The following is a 22,428-nucleotide window of genomic DNA, read 5'->3' on the forward strand; positions in this document are numbered from 1 at the left end:
GCCATCCCCCACTTGCTACAGCCAATTGTAAGGAAACACACTCCTATAACTAAATAGGTGTTGGCCCTTTTCCTTTACTGTGAGCAGGACTTCATGCATGTGTTTGGCAAACAGCATCACAGAGGGTAGTTGGATAAACCTCTTACAACATACACTGTGGAGACAGGCCAACAAACAGGAGGGGGATGTTCCAGACATGGGGACAGAATGTAAGTATTGCTCTTCTACATTTGAAGTAATGCTGGTTTAACAGGGTTTGTGTGGATATGGCTGTTCTACATGATTTAATATCTGGCATGACAGTGTTATGTGTTTGAGGAAACTCTCACCTGTAGGGCTATCTGCAGATTAGCCAGAGTTTGGAGTCTTACGTGTGTTGTGCTACTCACACATTTCCTATCTTTAGAAATGCAGTAGCATACACAGATCACTGCAGTCAGTACATGGTGACATCCATGTGAGTTACTGACTTCATATCGGTCAGAAGACATATGTCGCACAAACCCTGTTACACCAGTAAATGAATGAGTTTATCACAGCAACCTGTCAATACTGGCCCTGTGTTTGTGCCTCCAACTTAAAGTCTGTCAATCTTTGTACATATGTCATGCAGTAAGAGGTGCATATGTTCAGTACATCATTATTTACTGACATTATACCTGATAACAAGCCAGTGAGATATCAGACTGCTAGTAGGCCTTATATTTGAGGACAAAACCTGGATATTCTGTTGCAGTGTGTACAGTAGTGAGGTCTGTGTACTTATGGTGATTGTTGACAGAGTGTGTATTGTGAATATGTAGCTTGGCCTGTGTACAGACTGTGGTAGATGTCACTGTTCTTGTTTCTGTTCTATCTGATGTTGCATACTGCTCCAGTGTATGGTACCCTATCGGTGTACATGTTTGTAGGGCCAGACCGACACATGCCCCATACCAAAGTTAGGCATCGGAATACACTGTGTATTGGCCTAGTATATGTAGGGTTAGTGTGCAAGTGGCACATATGAGGATGGTGTTGTTGACACAGTCCATATACTGTAATATTAATTAGGCTTACCATATGTAACTGTGGCTGTGTTCAGATTGGTTGTGGGTATGCACTTTCACACTGGTGTCTGCTACTCCGTGCTGTTACATGCCTGTAGAGCCTGCTATATTTGCAAGTACATGTGTATTCCCCCATAAGAAACATAGACCAGTGTTGTGGCAGTCTGCCTGTAGTGTGCACAGTGCTTTGTGACATGCCTAACAGCTCACTGTATTTGCCTAGTGATGTTATTTCCAGATATTTGTCAGATGTACTATTGCTGGGCCACCATAACCGGTGTGTATTTCTGACAAAGCAGTGGGATGCTGTACAGATTTATGTCACTAACTATTGGGCAGTATGTGGGCTTCTGACTTCTGGTCATCCAGTTAATATGTGTCAGGACTGACAGGAGTGTGTGAATGCATAAACTGTCTGAGATTATCTATTCCAGTATTTTTGTGATAGCCACAATTACATGGCTATAAACATCCACTTGGTCAGGCTTGGTCCACATGTCTTGCACTAAGAAATTTTGTATATATCTCTGGACTGACCAGAGTGTGTCAGACTGTCCACATTTATTGGTCATATCTCTGTTGTATTCCACAGGATCATTACTGTGATTTGTATGGTACTGCACTATGATGATCATATGATGTCTGTCAATAACTGATGATGTACATGTCAGTATCAGATGTGACTTTCCACACATTTCTGTTAAGACAACCCCTGTTACTGTAGTAACATTCTACATTTATAACTGCAATACTTCCATGATATCCCTTGCACTAAGAGGTTGTGGGTATTGGTGCTGGGGTATGACTTCACTGCATGTTATGGACATATGTTATATGTATATATGTGTATATATATATATATATATATATATATATATATAGACATAGATGTATATATATATATATATATATATATATATATAGACATAGATGTATATATATATATATATATATATATATATATATATATATATATATATATACATATACATATCTATGTATATATATATATATATATACATACATATATAGATGGGAGTGTTACAGAATCCTGAAAGACCAAAATCCTGAGACCAAAATCCTGAAAGTTCAAAATCCTGAAAACTCAAAATCCTGAAAATACACAAAATACCAACAGTTACTATTTTCCAGCACAAGTATATACAGAAACATATTACCCTTCAACTATATGCAGGGGGGCAAGCCCACCTGCACCCCCCCATGTGGGGGGCTGTGCCCCCAAACCACCTGCTACTTAAATATATCAGCTTTGAGATTGCACTTCATTACACTAAGTGCAATCTTGGAGTTGATATATTTAAGAAGCAGGGGGTGTGGGTGGTGCAGACCCCCCCCACATGAGGGGTGCAGGGGGCTTGCCCCTGCTTATACTTGTAGAACAGCAATATAGTTTGTGTTTTATTTCTTTCTGTATGTACTTGTGCTGGAATATAGTAAGTTTTGGTATCCTGTGTGTTTTCAGGGTTTTCAATTTTCAGTATTTTGAATTTTCAGTATTTTGAACTTTCAGGATTTTGGTCTCAGGATTTTGGTCTTCAGGATTTTGGGCTTTCATGATTCTGTAGCACTCCTATACACACACACACATATATATATATATATATATATATATATATATATATATATATATATATATATATATATATATATATATATATATATATATATATATCTCCTTGCTACGTGTAAACATGAGTGTTGTATTTGCCTTCCCAAACGTATCCCACCATATTTATCTGATATGTGTTTATATAGATATAACAACATACTGATTCAACAATATTTTCGCTAACAAGTAATACACAATTGTTGATGTCAAATCAGTTGTTCACTACTATTCAGTATGCGTACTGACAGATATAATGGAAAAAACAACAAGCTTCTTCATAACTCTTATGGCTTTGTGGTTAACTGCTGTGACTATAGTGTACAGGGTCTGGGTTCAAGACCTGCCAGGCCTGTTTATTTTGTTGCTAGGCAGAACAAGTACTGTTGGATACAGAGTGGTTAAGGCAGTTTTGAGCAGCTTTAAGTGGGTTTGCGCTGGTTTGCCCGACGGTAAGTGATGCTAACATACGGTTAAATGAAAAGACGCTTACAATGTGTAGGCATCACTTACCAGTGCACAGATGTGCTTAGCATTTACATTTATGCAATGCTTAAACCTGCTAAGCATAGCTCATCCCTGGTAACCAGTGATCAAATTCCGGTGTGATAAAATAACAGGGTAATAACATCTTTAATAAGTGTTTTTAATTCCATGTACATAACATGCTTCTATGTGCTGTCATTATAGTAGGAAGGGGTGTGAGTCTACTGTCTGGGACACCTGAGTATATATGACTTGTACAGCACTCTTTTCCATTTGAATGTGTTTTATACATGGGTAGTATCCCAGGTTATATGCAGTCTCACTGGCATGTAGTATATCATTACGTTACTACTGTTAACAGTGCTTTCCCAAGTAAGAGTAGATTGCAGATTGTAGCACTGGAATCAAACACCCCTGCATGCAAAGATGGACTCTGAGTCCTGACTATCATCTTCTTGGTGTGTGCGCTTTGTGTCATTAAATATTTGCTACTGGATATTGATCTGACATGTGGATATTAACTGTAGACTACTGTGTGCATAGGACATGTCATTGAGGGCTTCTGTCATGTAGTAATGGCATACCTATCAGTGTCAGACATCTATCTGGCAAAACATTCATCCTAATGCATGACCAGTTGGCTAGTTGATGTCTGTCTGCCCTCTGTACAGATGTGCAGATGTCAGGTATCCATCTTGGCTGCTTACAGGCAAACTATGCTTGACTGACACTGACATGTCTGCCCAGCTGTGCTATGAATGCCACAGCTAGGAAACCCCACCCTGTATGCCCCACATGCCATGGATACCTCAACTACACTACCACAGTCAACATAACATGCTTGGGTACAGGTCTCCAAGACAGACACTGGCCATGTTATGTAACATATATTGCATACATGTCTATTGGAGCACCTCACTGGCCCTCTGCAAGAGGCAACCAGATGATTGGATGTTGCATTTAACACTCACCCTGAGGATGACTCACATGACATCAGTTGATAGATGGCCTGCTAACAAATGGCAGGTGGCATGAAACCACTGTACCCACATCCCCTACTCTTCTCATCTCTCCACGGACAATATCCTGGTACACACCTAGGAACACCTGCACCAATGGACCCCAGTACTGACAAATGTGGCAGTGTGCATTATTGAGAATAACAGTGTCTGTGTGTTTGTAAACCTGTAGTTGTAATACCCTGAAGGCCTTCTCACCCACTACACCCTCCCATTGCCATAGTTAGAAATGGCTGCTGCTGTAATGGACATTACATGTACCGTGTTACACTCTTCATCCTATGGGCTACCTGGAGCTTGCAGTACCAGCACAACACTGTAAATGGGTAGATAGGCATAGGTTATCCTCTGAGTCCTGGCAAGTGTGTGTATGTGTGCAAGTGTGTATATTTGTAGACTACAGCATTCTGAGGCCAAATTCTCCTAATACAATACACCTTGCCATACAATATAAAGGATAGTGATGTTGCTTACCGTAGGAGAGCCATGAAAAACCATCACCATATTATCCCTGTGGCATTTGCAATAGATGCATATCCCTGTAGTAGCACTCTTGAGATGGACAAGGGGTTGCATTGCAGCCCTGGTCAATGTGTGATTGTGGGTATGTCAAAGTATTATCATGGGTTTTAGTGAGTAAAATATCCAGTGTGGGGCTTGGGTGCTGGGTATACTGTTGTTACACCATGGTACCCCCAGTACATGTCCCAAGGTCCACTGCATGGGGACCACTGTCACCATCAACAATACAGGAAACTGATTACACTATCCAGCCCAATGATGCATGTGTTGTGTGCAAATTATCTGTAGCAGAATGGACTCACTGGCAAGGTAGTTAGCACTGATAAACCCAAGTCTCTCAGATGTGTCTATGACTGTTATGTGTTTGTCAATGTGTATATAACAGTATGTCACACTATGTATTATTCATAAACAACCAGTACATCCCCATACCATACTGTACAAGGCCTGGTGATGTCCTTCACTTAACAAGTAACCTAGGACACACCTCATCCTAAAAGCTGTGTAGTGTGGGCAATTAAGGCCACACAGATTAGTAGCAATAAGTACTTAGGTGGGGGTTCTACTTTCAGTGTTGCCAATTAAGTGTGTGTGTGTGTGTGTATGTGAAGGGATCTACTTCAGTTTGCAGACTATACATGTCCCAGGAGGTCATCTGTCTGTGAACTGACTGGCAAATGCTAACATTTAAAATGTATCATCTTGTGAAAATTCATTCCATCAAAACTAGTTGTAGATGTGTAAATGCCCTCTTCCCCACTGTATAGCTGTACAACAATACTGGGTTTGGTATATATAGTTGGGTGTGGATCTTTTGGACACAGACACCATCACTGTGGTTATTGTTGTGTGTATCCCCTTAGTCGGCTGTAATACTGTACAGTTTATGTTAACAGGTTAAGTAGTTGTCAATCAGACTATCTGCGGTTCTACACCACCCCATAACCTCCAAAGGGTAGGGCTATGCCACCCACACCAACACACCTCTGTTTATCAAGTCGAGGACTGCACTACATTGGGGAAGGGGACATATACCCTGCCAGTACCATCATCAATGACATTAAATTAGTAGACTGATTATTTCCCGATGTGATGTTGTCCTATTCTGCTTTGGTGGAATTACATAGGCTAAAATGGGTTCCCTGCAAAAGTACATATATCCATGTGTACAGTATTTACTGTGTATTGCATCAACATCAAAGCCTCTGTGTGTGTTTGTTATACACAAACATGTGCTGTGTACCACCCAGTACACTTACAATTGTCCACTGTAGAAGGGCTACTGACATCAGCCACGATGCACTCACCTGTATACACCCCTCAGACCTATCAGCCATGTGGCACATGCAGTAACTGTTATACAGACCTGTGACTTGTGTTTAGCTGTACCCAGGATATGGCACAGTCAAGATGTCACCACAGTGCCATACCACTTGTAGGAAACAACAGCAGACCAACATCCTGATGACACATAGACACCTACAACACAAATGGAATACATTATGTAGACTACAATCAGTCAGTGGTAATAACAGCTATAATGCATCATGGCTGGACAGCTACACATCCTGACATGTAAGAATTAAACTTTAGTGCTAAAAACATGTTACACAGCATTACATTGGTACACCTTAGTACATTCCCCTGTTCATCAGAACCATAGTAGCCTGTTCCTGCATTGATATTATGGATGACAGGGATGTGGCATAGGTATCATCATATGTACAGGGTATGTTGTGGGTTTGCCAGAGACATAGGCTGAGCCATTTGGTTGACATCATGTGTGCATGTTAGAGGATTTCATTATTAATTGGGCTTCGCAAATGTGATGTGTGTAGGTATGGGGTTGCCCTAGCTGTGTTGGTGATGTGTGTGTTTGTGTGTGTGTGTGTGTATGCATGCACATAGTTCAGCTATGTGGCTGCCCTATACAGGGGTTTGTTGGACTGCTGCAGACTGTACATGCAGGGTGTGCAGCTCACTGTCTCTGGCCATGGATATGAGAACTGTCCCTGTCAGGGGTTCCACGGGCACTACCAGGTACAAGGCCATATATGTTACTCTCCCGTAATGATGACAAATGTCCGCTGGATCCGGGTCCCTCTTGGGACCAGCCAGGGCCACATGTACATGGCCTGCTATGTTGTGGTGTGGACAGTGCCCCCCCTGCAGTGTTGGTGCTGGTACTGCCACTATGGGAGTGGCTCTGACTTGTTGCATGTCCAAGTCGACCTCCACTTGTTGATGTTTCTGACCTACATCCACGTGGCTGTCACACTACTCCCACCATATGCTCAAGCATAGACATTACACAGTTGAGGATTCACACAATCTCACCCAACCATTTATCCAGGACCTCTGCAAAATAACAGTGGGCACCTGCAAGATCACGGATGTTCTCAATAACAGCAGAATGAGTAGCCCTCTGGAGCCTCAGATACCTGTCTGGTATAACATTTCATATGCGCCTCTGCCTCCATGATGACCTGAAACATGCATCTGGTGACACCTACTGTGGCACTTCTTCCAGGGACATGATGACCAGCAGCCTTCCTATGAGCACCCCTGTACATCTGCCTGTGTGGTGCCTCGTCGGTCATCTGGCTATGGCTGCTGTGTCCAGACACACTTGCCATAGTCACCACTCTATCCTGTCCCATGCCACCACCCACCAACTGCCCCTCATCTATGCCCACTTGTGATGGGGTATGTATAGGCAATGTGACTGTGTGCAGGGATGGGGTGGAAAACAGTGGGATGTCAACCGAAGGCACAGCTTCAGCCCCTGACAACCCTGCCTGTGCCTCACCATACCTATCATCATTGCCAGAGTCTGTATGGATGCTAACATCAGTTTGCCTGCAGGAGGGATGGTGACCCATCTCACCGCCTGTGAGGGGAAAACAAGAAATGCACTTTAAGACCTGTATGTCATTGCTTAACTGTACGCACACTTGTGCACACACACACACACACACACACACACACACACACACACACACACACACACACACACACACACACACACACACACACTTACAGGTGAGGTTGCACAAAGATATTACACACAGACCACTCATTACCCAACTGTCAACAGACATGACATATGGCACTCAACAGCATGCACTGCAGCTATAGTCAATCCCTGTTACCAACATTATACACCTCTGTGATGCATGCATTGTGTTAGTAGGTGATGCCCCTTCCCCTGGAACACACTGCACCCATGTACATAGTTTAGCTGTGCACCTCTTCAGCAACCTGGCATGTACTGTGCACCATACCTCACAGGTGTACACACCATTGCTGAATGTGTATATGTGTGTCAGTTATGTTGCTCTGCTGCTCACAGCCCCTATATGTTTGTCCAACACAAACCTGGGATGATATGAGGACAGATGTCAATAGTAAATGCCTGATGTCTGATTTGCAGATCTCATCATCAGCGGTGCATGTATGAGCAATAGAATAAAATTACATTGACAATGTTTAAAGCTTACTGTGTCTGTGAGAAGTGTTCACACTCTTATTGACATGACACCCTTTTCCCTGATATGCCATGGAGCTGCAATACTGCATATGTTAACATTACACAAACCTGATTGGGGACATATGACCTATGCAATCAAATGCAGTATCAAACAAATGTGTTAAATGTGCATATGCTGATTGAGATGCATACAATATGTGGGTACATAAGTGTGCACACTCTTAACATGATGGTTTGTTGCATCAACTAAGTGTATTACAGCAGTCACTATTCCTGGAAGAGGAATACTAGCTTGGCCCATCTGCACTTGCCAGTATTTGGTCACTCCACCCTACAAATGTTCCCCAACTCTGCCAGAATGCAAGGTCAACTCATGTGCACAAACCTTGGAGGTCATACAGTGACTTCACTGTTGCTGTGGAGTCAGGGTTATGTCTGCCACAATTCATGATCTTGACTATGTGCAGATACAGCCATTCTTAGTGAGCTTTGGATGCCTGCTTCAGTTCACTGCTGTGTTTCAGGATGACAGCCCTCCACATCCTCAGCCTTTTTACAGATGCTTGGCAACTATGGGCCAAACATGAATGTCATTTTGCAGTGTCCCAAATTCAGAACACCATGTGTACTGGCCTAGTCCCTGCTAATGAATGGCAAACATACAGATGTATACTGGCACCAGCAAGGTACAGATCAGGATGGCGGGCCTGAGGTGGAGTGAGGTGTTGCTTGTGCAGCACATGCATCTTTATTAATACTGTCTGTAGGTTTCAAACTTGGTCTTGTTAAACCATTACACATTGCAACACATGCCTTTGGGGGACTTTTGATGCTATGCATATGCTACCAGTAGATAGCCCTGGATGATGTTTCCCGTGGAACAACTTTTCCATCTGATTACCCTAACTCATAGGCTACACTGATGCAGAGACCAGGAGACTGTCGACACAGGTACTGCACAGCCAGTACTTGCTAGACATTCCTGCAACTCCCTTAGTGTTGTGGCATGTTTCTAGGCAGCCCTCATGACCAGTTTGCAACATGCATCATCATCTGTCTTGGATGGCCATCTGTTTATTTTCTACATTAATGTTGTCCCATACTTCCTCTTCACATACATGACTGTCAACATTGTTTGCCATGGTATATGCAATGGTGAGGTAAGGCTACATCTCCCACTCCTGAGTGCTACCTGTTGGATATGGGATCCATCCCATGGTTTGTAAGATGTGTGCAAGTCATAGCTGGCTCTATTGCTGGTTAATGGGCAAATGTCATGGACATACATCTTGGACAGTAGACCACTTCCCGGTGTGACAAAGAGGACCTGAACTTGATGGAAGGTGCATACTCATAAAGAGTGAATGCTGCCAGTACCTCAAAAGCTTCTTCCACAATATGTTATTTGAAGTGTGTGCACACATATGCTTCCAGCATTTGTTAAGGTATGTATTCCTCATATTTGCTGTCCTGAGATAGGATTCCATATTACACATTCATTGCTCATGTTAGGATCACATTACAGGTTGTAAGGGTTGGGGAATGTGGTATTGTGATATGCCGTTGTTGAAATCTGTAACAGTTGTCATTGTAAAAGTAGTATATATACTGTTGTAGCCAATGTAATGTTTTAGACATGTTCCTACTGCAGGCCATTTGTCCCACCATTATGTTCATCTCTGTCCACACATCTTGCACTGACAGATTGTTAGGTATACTGCAGGACTCTTACATACCCTTCAGATATGCCACTGTAGTGACCACTTTGATGCAGTGCAGTTAACAGCAACAATAAGTGAACATATACAGCATGAATTATGGGTAGGTGTGTTAAATGTGTGCATGGCAAATACCATGGCCATAACCCTTTTGGTGAAGTGCACTTTTGTGTTAGTGGGCATCTACTACTGGATTTCAAAATAGTGTAATTTCGATCTCCGGTAGTAGACCCATATATATATATATATATATATATATATATATATATATATATATATATATATATATATATACTGTGTGTGTGTGTGTGTGTGTCTGTTTGTATACATGTAGACATACACTTATATATATATATATATATATATATATATATATATATATATATATATATGTGTCTCTATATCTGTAAACATACATGTGTGTATATATATATATATATATATATATATATATATATATATATATATATATATATATATATATATATATATATATATATATAAGGAGTATATTCAGACATCAGGTCCACACTCTCTAAATCTCCTACCTCCACAGCTGCACTTTTCTGCCTTGCTACAAAACAGAGTGTCACATGTGGACACAGCCTAACATTAGGGGGGTATATATAGGGACAGATTGTGGGTAAGCCTATTACAAACCTGTGAAGTTTGTGCATGATACATTTCACATTAACATGACTGTCCTGAATGTGGTGGGGTCTGAAACTTATCTGTCTATCATGACCTCATTACTTCCACCTTCAGCTATTTGTCATACTAATATACATGTCATGAGGTACAAAACACACACTATGATGGCTTACATCTTGTCATTCAGTGCTGATCTGCACAGTTGACAGGTATGGCCCACTGCCCACAGGGCCAGATGCTATGTCCATAGCAGTTGTCCACCAGGACATCATTACAGCAACAAGTCTTGATGGCACATATGAGTCTTTCCACATCATCTATCCCATTATTAGAGACCAAATACTATGTTTGATTACATGCATGCATACATGTTTCACATACATGTTTTAGTATTGTCCTCTCTTCTATGTGCACTTGTTTGTATCGCTTGTTTAATTTTGGTTTGGTTTGTAGTATTTTGTGTTTTTATTTTTTATCTTTCTCTCTCTCTCTCTCCACTACAGGGATTGAGCTGGTTTGAATACAATGCAGCATGTATTTTGTAGGTGATGGCCTCTGCACCAATCGGTGTTCACCACTTGCTAACTGCATGCAGCCAGCTGTGTAGTACTTCAAATTACCAATGTCATGGCAACCCACTACTATAAATGACTACATCATGTGGGCATTGTCTCTTTACCTTTCCTGTATAGGTTCATAGGTAGGTACTAGGCTATCTGCCCGAGGGCATTTATAAGCCTAGCCAGAGTGTGTCGGCTTTCACCGCCCCATTGATTAATTAAATGATCCTCTGTGAAGCAGAGCCAATGAAGTGATCCCAAGGGTGTACTTTCTGTTACCCATCCATTCGTCAAGGCTTCTCTTGAAGAGTGTTAGTGAGGGGCTCTGCATAATGTAGTTAGGAATTTTGTTCCAAAGCATGGTGAGTCTCTGTGACAGGAGTCTATCCCTCCAGCATGTTCTATTTATTGTTGTGGTGAGGTTTAGCTCACTAGAGCCCGTGGCTCACAGTGACTTGGATTTCTTTAGGTGGAGCATGTCCATCAATTCTGAGTTGGACATGGCTTTGTAAGTCAGGCAGAGATCACCTCTGAGTAGGCGATATGCCACTGAGTACAGCCGGAGTTTTTTCAGTTGGGCTGCATAGGACATATGTTTGAGGCCAGTAATCCTCTTGGTGAGGTGCTTTTGTGGTCTTTCAAGCTGTTGAAAGTGTCTTGTGAGGTACATCCCAAATGGGGCATTGTACTCTATGATGGGTCTGATGAGTGACGAGTAGAGGGGCACTATAACCTCTTTATTTCTAGATGTGAACCCCTTAGTAATTAGATGGGCCACAAAGAAGGATTTCCTAACTACTTTGGCAATATGATTGTCAAAGGAGAGATTACTATCTACCTGGGTCCCCAGATCTCTTATTACCTCTTCTGTATTAAGGGGGCTGCCGCCTATGTGGTAATTTGTGGATGTTTTGTTTTTCCCAAATGGGATGACTATGCACTTTTTGTCATTTAGCTTGAGGCCATGACTTTGACACGAGGTGTCTGTCTCAGTAAGGCCTTTTTGGAGGATGTCCATGTCAGCCGGCGAGTCAATTATGGCTCCCAGTTTACAGTCATCGACTAACTTGGTTAGCCATAGTCTTCCTGTGTTTGCCTGTACTTCTGAGAAATATATGCCGAACAGTAGGGGTCCCAGAACTGAGCCTTGCGGGACACCACTTATGACTGGTTTAGAGTCAGACCTGGAGTCCGCTATTCTTACAGTGTGAGTTCTGTCTGTAAGCCAGTTGGCAACCCATCTTGTGACATAGGGGTTTATGTTCAGGCTGCTGAGTTTTTCTATAATACCTGAGTGAGGAATGGTGTCGAACGCCTTGGCGAGATCAAGGTAGGCTGTGTGAACCACTTTTCCCTCGTCTATGGCCTTGGTAACTGTCTCGAAGAAGTCAACCAGGTTTAGTAGGCATGATCTGCCCTTAACAAAGCCGAACTGGGTCGGGTCAAGTGTTTGGAGGTTCCCAATGTCTTTGTTAATGAATTCCATGATGATGCGCTCCATAGACTTGCAGACCAGGCTAGTCAGGCTTATGGGGTGATAGTCACCAGGGTCAGTTGTGGCTCCTCCTTTGTGGAGCGGAATAACCATTGCTGTGTGCCATTCTATGGGCATGTAGCCTGTGGAGAGGCTGAGGTTGAACAGCGTGTTTAGGTGGGGGCTTAGTTCGTTCTGTAGTTCGTGCAAGACGCAGCCTGGTACACCATCTGGCCCCTTTGATGCTGTGTTTTTGGCTTTTGAAAGGGCTGTTTTCACATGTGCTTCTGTGATTTTCAGGACACTACACTTTTCTGGTATTGTGGGCCCTTTTGAAGATGAGAGGGAGCTGAAGTTTGCACAGAATCTATCTGCCAGTATGTTGGCAATATCAGTAGGTTCAGTATACTCAGAGCATATCTGCAAGTTGCCACTTAGATTCTTGACATAGCTAAAGAAGGCTTTGTGGTTATCTTTTGAATGCTTGGCTATTTGTCTTTCGAAGTTAGCCTTGGATGATTTTATGAGGGACCTTAGTTTCTTACTGATACTGATCAGGGATGTCTTTCCTTCTTGGGACTTGCTTTTTTTCTGAAGTAGTTTCCTTCTTTTGTTGTATATGGCAGGGGTCCACCAGACTGGTTTCCTTCTCTTAGGGGAGCGAGTCTTGGTTTTGCTAGGGATGGCACGATCCATGCATCCTTGTAAGTGCTCATAGAGTGCAATTGTAAATGATTCTGCATCTTGGGCAGTGTTATCCTTTAGCGTGGGGGCTGTGAAACTTACCACCTCTGCCTTAAGTAAGGTGAAGTTTGCTTTAGAAAAGTTTTTCACTGTGGTTTCCTTGGTTGGGGGTGGTGGTGGGGTGTGGACATCCAGGGTGATTAGTTTATGGTCTGATCTAACCAGTGACGGGTTGACCTCCAGTACGGAGCACCTGTCGCCCATGTTGGTGATGACCAGGTCCAATATGTTGTGGCCTCTGGTAGAGGAGTTTACCAGCTGATCCAGAACATTTGAGTTGATAAATTCCAGGAAGCACTGAGCCTGGGAGTTTGTACTGAAGTAGTTTTCCTAGTTAATGGTAGGGTAATTGAAATCTCCCAAGATCAGGGTGTTCGGTAGGACCTTCATGTTTTCCAGTGTCTCCAGAAAGGTGGAGTGGTGGTCCTGGGTCATGCAGGGTGATCTGTAGCAGGCCACAATTTGTACTGCAGATTTGCCCGATGTTAGTTGCACATGGATGATCTCAGAGGTATCATGCTGCACCACTAACCTGGAGGTGTGGGTATCCTTGATGAATATGGATACACCCCGTCCTTTTGTGTTTCGGTCCATGTACTGTGGCCAAAATGTGTGGTATGAGTTGTAGCCCAGTAGTGCTGGAGTGCTCTCTCGAGCCTTGAACCAGGTTTCAGTTACTGCACAGATGTTGATGTTCTCCATACTTAGGAGTGCTTCGAGCGCATGCATTTTGAGATTTAAACTCCTGGCGTTGAGTAGCATAACCCTCAGTTTTTACTTGTGCTGTTTACAGAGGTGGGTTTGAATTTTCAGCCTTGCCTAAAAAAGGCACTATGGGGCAGCAAGAGCCTTGGCCAGTATTCGAAAGCCAAGGGGTGACAGGTGCAAGCATGTCATCCCAGGCTGACAGACACTGGATCCCCTTTGAATGACATCAGAAGCTTAGCCAATTGTTGAAATTGATATTTTTTTCTTTATACTGAGGTATCATTCTTGGTGAGGGCAGGATGCTATTCAGGGTCAGGGTCATACCAGCCTGGGCTACATGATCAGAGAGCTCTTCCATGTCTCTTTTCATGTAGTCCAAGAAGGTATAGCTCAAGTCATTCACACCAATATGAACAATGACAGAGTCATATTTGTACTTGTTCTGGATTGACCTGAGTGCTTGGGTTATGTGACGGATTCTGGATCCCGACAGGCAGCTAACAGTAACCTTCTCCTTGCTGACATCCTTCCTGTGTGTGGGCAGCAGTGTTACAGACAGCAGGTAGTAATACCTCTTACAACAGGGCTTGCAGACACAGGTCAACTACATATTTGTATAAGGTTCCAGACCTATGGACAGTGTGAGTATTGCAGTTATATGCATTGAATACCGCTAGTTTTACACAGTTTGTGTGTACATGCTAGTTTTGCATGGAATGCAGTCTGTCTGCATAGTTCTCAGCTGCGGGCCTATCCACATGATGCCCAGGGAATTGGCTGTTATATTTTGTCTGTTCATCACACAGGTCTTGTCTCTGACATATCAGTGGCATTATCTCTGTTGAGTGCTATCAGTACATGACAACATCCGTTTGTGTTTCTGACTTCATATTCCTGAGTAAGGGTATGTTGCAAGCAATCCTGTAACACCAGAAACTTTCACAGTGTAAAATAACAATATTGCAAATATGGCCCTGTGTTCCAGCCTCTCCCCTCCACCCATATACCAGGCTTTGTCCAGATGTCATGCAGTAAGAGGTTGTTAAGTAGTGGCGTATCATTATTCAGTGCTGGCATTCCTGCTATCATTCCAGTGATGTTGTGGACTCCCACACAAATTGTGGGGTAGGGTCCATATATATGAGGGCTACAGCTGGAAAAAAATGTGTGTGACCTTGTACAGTCCAGAGGTCAGTGTATGTCAAACACTGTTATATGCCCTTTTAAGACATTTTTTTGAGGGAGAGGTATGAATTGTTTTTAACTTAGGCTGTTACAACATGTGAGGGATATCAGTATTAAGACACATTAAGGCATATGGCTGTACATTTTCATACATTTCACCATGGGAACAGTGGTGGGCTAGAGCTTACTGTCTTACAGACAGTTTTGTTTGTCAGTGTGATAGTCATGTTTTAAGTTAAGCATTATGGAACAGATACATTTTCATTGTGACATCTTAATTCTTTTCCCCCTGGGGGTTGAGTACAGAGTGTAATTGGAGGCTGCTGAACTACATCTGTAATTAATAAGTGTTGATTGGTTCTTATATTCAAGGCAAGTGTTTTTTACTGTTATATTACTTGAAGGCCTTAGCCTGGATAGCAACATATGTTGTGTTTTCAGATTACTGTATCAAATATTTTGTTTGAGAGTTGCATTACTCAGTTATTATGTATTTCAGACACCTAACTGCTATACGAAATGGTATATACAACTGAAATAGTACACAAATAAACATTTCTATGTATGCAAACTTGTGTGTGGTGTCATGTCCTTTGCATTGTCTGTGGGTATATGTTTCATGCAATAATTGTCTTTTGTATGGAAGAATCAAACAATGGCCATTTTAAAAGGTGGCAACTGTAGTAATACTGGCTGTTCGATATGTTGTGCTCCCTCTAAATATACTCTTCTTATATATACATATGTATATATATATATATATATATATATATATATATATATATATATATATATATATATATATATATATATATATATATATATATATATATCTATATACATATATATATATATATATATTTTTATATATATATATATATATATATATATATATATATATATATATATCTGTGTATATATGTGTGTGTGTGTGTATGTATCATTGGAATGTTTATTGCTTCCGCATTGTACATCCCCTATGGTAGACAGACTGTTCTGCATGATATGTTAGTGATATCATCCTAACATTGTACATCTGAGATGGCTTACTGTTAACTTGTTGTATTCATGTTGTACAGGGTCCTGGGTTTGAGACTTGCAAGTGTTAGTTATTGTGTTGCAAGGCAGATCTCTTCAGAGGGGATGATGTCAATAATTACAAGAGGTACTTATTTTGAGGCCCTTCACCCCCATTAACAGTGCTTTTGATCATATGTTTTGCAGTGAGAGGTTCAGAGTGTAGATCCAGTGTGCAAATGCAATACACATTTTTATATATATATATATATATATATATATATATATATATATATATATATTTATATATATATATATATATATATATATATATATATATATACACACACACACACACACATCTACATATATAAATACATTTCCCCTACTGTTGAATGACTGTGCTGAATATGTTTGAGAAAATATCAAATTTATTTACATCTCAAATGGTTTTGTGGTGAATCACTTTGGCTATAGTCTGCAGGGTCCTGGGTTTGAGATCAGCAAGAGCTGATTATTTTTGTTGCTGGGCAGAACAGGTGCTGTTGGAGACTAATATTTAGGCACTTTAAAGCAGCTGTAAGCGGGTTTGAGTGGGTTTGTGCAGAGCTAAGTGACGCTTATGTGAGCTTAGCTTTGCTTATGGCTGCTTAAATTCGCACTAATTTCAAATAAAGAAAAGAAAAAAAAAGAGATAGGAAATTGGTGAAATTGGGGCAAGCAGGAGGACAAACAAGAGGAGAAACAGGTAGGGATGTGCAGGACGGGTGTAGGAAAAGACCATAGCTCTGCATTTCTTTGGCAGCAACAGCTGCTTTCAATGTGGGCAATTTAGAATTTGGAGCCTCACATTTTAGAGGGAGGTGTGTGGGCATCATACAATTTGGATGATTGGTAGGGTTAGATTGTGTGATGGTTATATGTCTCTGGGAAAAATGCAAAGCTATGTATTGGACGTGATCTTTTTTTTTGTGGGAGTGGGATGTTAAGGAAGAATTATAGGTAAGTGTGGTGAGGGAGGTTTGGTAGGAGAAGTTGTATTTGCAGACAGACAAGACAGCAGACAGGGGCAGCATATGACACATGGGGGTAAACACCTTGATGGGGAGGGTGGTTGGGAATCCAAGGCTCATTAGCCCCCCAGATGGTAGTAGTGGCACTGATGTCCCCACCCGATGGCAGTCACCACTACTCCCCCGAAGGTGGCTGTGCTTGGGACTAGGCTGTATATGTATATGGGTCTGCTTTGATTCACTGAAAACTAATTTCACTGAATCACATTTCACTGAATGTAAGTACTGTTAGGCAAATAAAACGTATATGCCCTTTTCTCACTGTAGTGCAATCCTGGAGTTAGTATATATAATTAGGGGGGTGTGGGGGGGGGTGTAACTCTTGACCTACTTTTGGTTTATATTGTTAGCTTTCATTGAAATGAGATTCATAAATATAAAAGCTAAATAGGTGGGGGGCTGTGCCCCCCACATCCCTCTAACTATATATACTAACTCCAGGATCGCACTACAGTGGGGAAAAGGGCATATATGTTTTATTGTTTTATTTGCCCAACAGTACTTACATTCAGTGAAATGAGTTTTCAGTGATTTGAGCTTTCAGCAATTTGGTGTGAGTGTTTTGAAATTCAGTGAAATGAGTATTCAGTGAATCAAAGTAGACCCACTATATATATATATATATATATATATATATATATATATATATATATATATATATACATACATACACACATTATATATATATATATGTGGGTCTATGGCATTTCATTGAACCAAATGTTTGAATAATAAAACCTTATTGAACATCATCCAAAATTGTGCTTTATGTGGGGAACAAGCCTCCCTGCATCTCTCACACCCTATGCTACTTGTGTATGTATAACCCCACAAAGAGATGTCAGAATTCTTTGAATCTGGGCTTCCTAACTATGGTCAACTTCAGCTTAAATCAATCTCTGTATTATCAGCACATTTTGGTTGACAACACAGATGGCTGACAGATGTACAAGATCAAAAGTCCCTGGAGTAGTGGAATATGCCCTTTTGACAGAGATTGTGCAGTCTTGAAGAGAAAAGGTAGATGGCCCAACTGAAAGTATAATTTCACAAAAAGGCTGCTGGATGACCGAATAAGTTCCAAAAGATCTAGTAAGTCAAAAGGAGCTAGACATTTCCAGAATGTCTGGAGCTCATATAAGATAATTCATATGAAAGGTGGAAAAATAACCTGTCCAAATAGGATTTCAGCTTATTCACTAAATGGGCAGATTGGCTGATGAACTAAAATAAGCCATCCTTAAATGAAGAATCTATAATTTGAAACCTTAATTAGCTATATAATTTTTATTCTGTCAGTATAAGTATGTAGCTTGCAATGATTATATGAAGAATCGTAACACTTTTGTATGATTATTACTTGAGCATGTGGCGTTATGGTCTAGCATTCGAGAGCGGTATTGTAAATATTTGCTAAAACAGAAACAAATGATACTTATGGTTGCTCAGTTTGACTTTCTAACACTTAAATTCCATCTCTATCTGTTCTATAAATAAATAAATAGATAGATTCAACATTACTTACTTAAAACTGTGCTTTGCACCTCCAGGCCATGCTACGTAGCAAAGACTTCTGCCAGGCATCACTTTAATTGCAGAATAAAGGCACTGTGGAAAAGCTAGCAAAAATGCAAGTATCCAGATGCTTCCAATTACAAGTTTTGTGGCAGTTGCAGACAGTCGGGGTTTCAGTGGATGTATTATCGCCATATACCTTTAAGGAAACCAATGAGAATCTAATATTATAAATAGCATTAGCAACATTAGGCATATCTTGCACCAGTTAAAATAATGTCAGTTCTTACTTAATATGCATAAACAATAATGTCATTAACACTGGGTACTTACAACACAAAATTATATGTCACCTTTTTTTTATAAAGGTACCACTGACTTACTATAAAGTGTTGTATGAATGCAACATAATTCATACTGCTATACCTCACTCCAAGCTACAAGTTGTTATCAGTTTGAAGTGCAGAAATAAACAATACATTGTAGGATGTCTGAAATATCTCTTGTTACTACAGAAATATGGATGTGTTCAAAGTGTAGGAGAGTCTTGAGATCAGGCAGCTTATATGATTATTTAAACTGTAAGAATCCCTAAAGCAGCTTTTTTGCTAATATGCTTTAGGGAAAATATTAAAATGCTCATGGAAAAAAGGATAATATAATAAACAATATAATTATAACAAATAGCTTGAAGAAGTTTATAGAGACATATAGGTTCATAGATTAGTACTAAGCTAACTGCCCTTGTGAGCCATTTTAAGCCTAGCCAATTATCCCTTGTGAGACTCAAACCCTGCACCTTGTGTTTGTAAGGCAAACACCTTAAGCATTAGGCCACCCTCCCAGGGACTCTAATTATACAACATGCCAGGAACAACAGCACTTAACATTACTGTGATTTAGGGAATAAGAATTAAAAAAAATCAAAAAAAAAATATGCAAAAGAGGCAACAGCATATCAAATGCATACTACCCAGCATGAAAATATGAGTAACGTCCCATTGAACAAAAAACACAAATGAAAACCTTAGGGAAAATATTAGCAAATCAGACACACAAGGATTAAGAAAAAATAAATGAAAATAAAAAAATAGATTGTTTTCTGCTCAATTTCTGAGTTGTTTGGCTTCTGCTACATACCTACAATCATCTGCATTACTAGCTGAGTTAAGTACAAACTTGCAGTGTTAAAGATTGTACTGCATTTTATTTTATTTTCCGGTGTATTTAATTGTTTCATTGGTCTGTGTCTCTCTGTAGTTATTTATTTTTCTATTTAATTGTTTCATAGAATACTGTGGTCTCTCTCTGTCTCTGCAGTTAGTGGGGGCTATTGTGTTTCACTTTATTGATATTTAGTGTTAAACTCTTAGCCTAGAGAGTTTCTGTGTATTTATAAGAGTAAGTCACATATCTTTGAATTTATTACTGCTCAATTTCTGAGTTGTTTGGCTTCTACTACATACCTACAATCAACTGCATTACTAGCTAAGTTAAGTACAAACTTGCAGTGTTAAAGATTGTATTGCCTTTTATTTTATTTTTCTGTGTATTTAATTGTTTCATTGGTCTGTGTCTCTGTAGTTATTTATTTTTCTATTTAATTGTTTCATAGAATACTGGGGTCTCTCTTTGTCTCTACAGTTAGTTTTCTGCCCACCATACCAGTTCTTCTCCTGGTATTAATCTTGGTGGTTTTGGAATTGACCGCCCCTCCTTTAAATTTGTGTTTGTACACTCCTCCTGCTCACTCAATTGAGTACAGTGAGATCATATTTTGACTTCAAGCACTCCTACCAGTCCCATCTGTTCAGCTCTATCCCATCTCTATTCCAGTCTAGTGTCACTAGCTCATTCTATCTAATACAGAGAGAATATTTGTGAAGGGCAAGCCACTTAGGCCCTTAATTTTGAATTATCTTCTGCTTCTCCTTTCTCCCTTTCCACTTTCCAAAAAAAAAAATTCTAAGCTTGTTTCCTGTCTTTCCTGTAACTAGTCTAGTACAGATACAGATTTGCTGTATCCAGGACTGTTTGTAAGCTTCTGAGCCCCCAAAGTCTTTTTGTGTTGGAGGGAAGCCTTCTAGCTTGTCAGTGGGAGTGGTAAGCACTAGGTAGCCTTTCTACTACAAGAGTGGTTTCTGGCCGAGAAATTGTAGTTTATTGGCCATTTGGCAGTTTTTCCATCTTTTAACTTTCTGGTTTAAAAGCCCATGCTTGCGCTTGTTTCCCATCTTTCCTGTAACTAGTCTTGTCCAAATACAGATTTGCTGCATCCAGGAATGTTTGTAAGCTTCTGAGCCCCTAAGCCTTTCTGTGTTGGAAGGAAGCATTCTAGCTTATCAGTGGGAGTGGTAAGCACTAGGTAGCTTATCTACAACAAGATCCAGGTACAGATTCATAATTTTAGCACTTGAATTTGCTTATTTGTGCTCAGCACTTGCTCAGAACTTGTTGTTAGCACTAAATAAGCTACAAATTACTACAGCACACAACCTTCCTCTTTACCTAGAAGAAAACAGCTTTTGCACTTACTTTCCTCACTTGCTTAGAGAAAAACAGCTCTTATCCTCACTTGTCTAGAGGAAATATTTTTTTTTATTCAGGCATGTCCAAGGGTCAGCTCCCAGTGTTCTCTCCTGTCTATCTGATGACTCTGGGCATCTTGAGGCAATGTAGCAATTCCAACAGACAGGAACCAAAGTAAGACAAACTAGCGAAAAACAAAAAGACAGCTTGGAAACACCAAAGCAAATTCTCCCTCAATTTAATTCTCTCAGTTTAATGAAACACTTTTCGTCTTGCACATATGGCAAGACTTCATCAGAAACTGAACAAATTGCAACACAAACAATATATACACACCCTTTTTGTCACGTGACTCTTCTAATTAAAATCTTGTGTCTTAAATGCACATCTACATTATTGCTACTTAAAACATTTTTTAAAAACAAATATGACTGAAAATATTTTAGAACATCTCAACCCTACCCTTCCTTCAGAATTTTTACCTGTAATAGTGATGTAAATATATATACAAATATACATATACTAACAATACTATATCTCAAATTATTGTGTTGACTCTCAAAATATATTACTTAATTAACTAAGAAGTCAGAAACTTACATATCCGAGTCAAATAAAGTCAGATATCACAAATATGAACACATTTTATAAAAATGCATACACGCATTAACGTTTTAGATTTCTCAACTTCAATATACTGTTTAAAGATATTGTCTCATTTAATAGGAGGGATCCCCACCTTTCCTACAAGGTCAAAAGCAAACCCCGGATTATTTATAAGAGGGGGACTAATTTAAAGGAATTACTACAACATAAAAAAAACACCCCACAGTGGAAGTGTGGCATGTGCAAATGCCAAATGTGTAATTACTGTAAATATATGAGTACAGGACAAGACATTGAAGTTAAAAACATCAGTTTTAAAATCAAACTGAAGTATACTTGTCAGTCCAAGTGTGTGGTTTATTTAGCCCAGTGTCAATGCTGTGCAGTGTTTTACATAGGTAAAACGGATAGAAGGTTAAAAGAACGAGTATATGAACATCTATATAAAATAAAGA

At 40.3% G+C, this 22,428-nt stretch overlaps 1 protein-coding gene across 1 annotated transcript in view; it reads right to left on the reverse strand.

Annotated features, from left to right (window-relative positions):
- The window catches only part of TACR3 (tachykinin receptor 3), a 1,779,424-nt gene that overhangs the window by 1,129,852 nt on the left and 627,144 nt on the right, over positions 1–22,428 (reverse strand). Inside the window, exon 2 of the mRNA XM_044062125.1 lies at positions 18,849–19,037. Within this exon, the coding sequence (XP_043918060.1) occupies positions 18,849–19,037 (189 nt within the window). The remainder of the gene's footprint in view (positions 1–18,848; positions 19,038–22,428) is intronic.

Source organism: Protopterus annectens, chromosome 2.part1, assembly GCF_019279795.1.
Source record: "Protopterus annectens isolate FY-2018-M chromosome 2.part1, PAN1.0, whole genome shotgun sequence".
Taxonomy (NCBI): Eukaryota; Metazoa; Chordata; order Ceratodontiformes; family Protopteridae; genus Protopterus; species Protopterus annectens.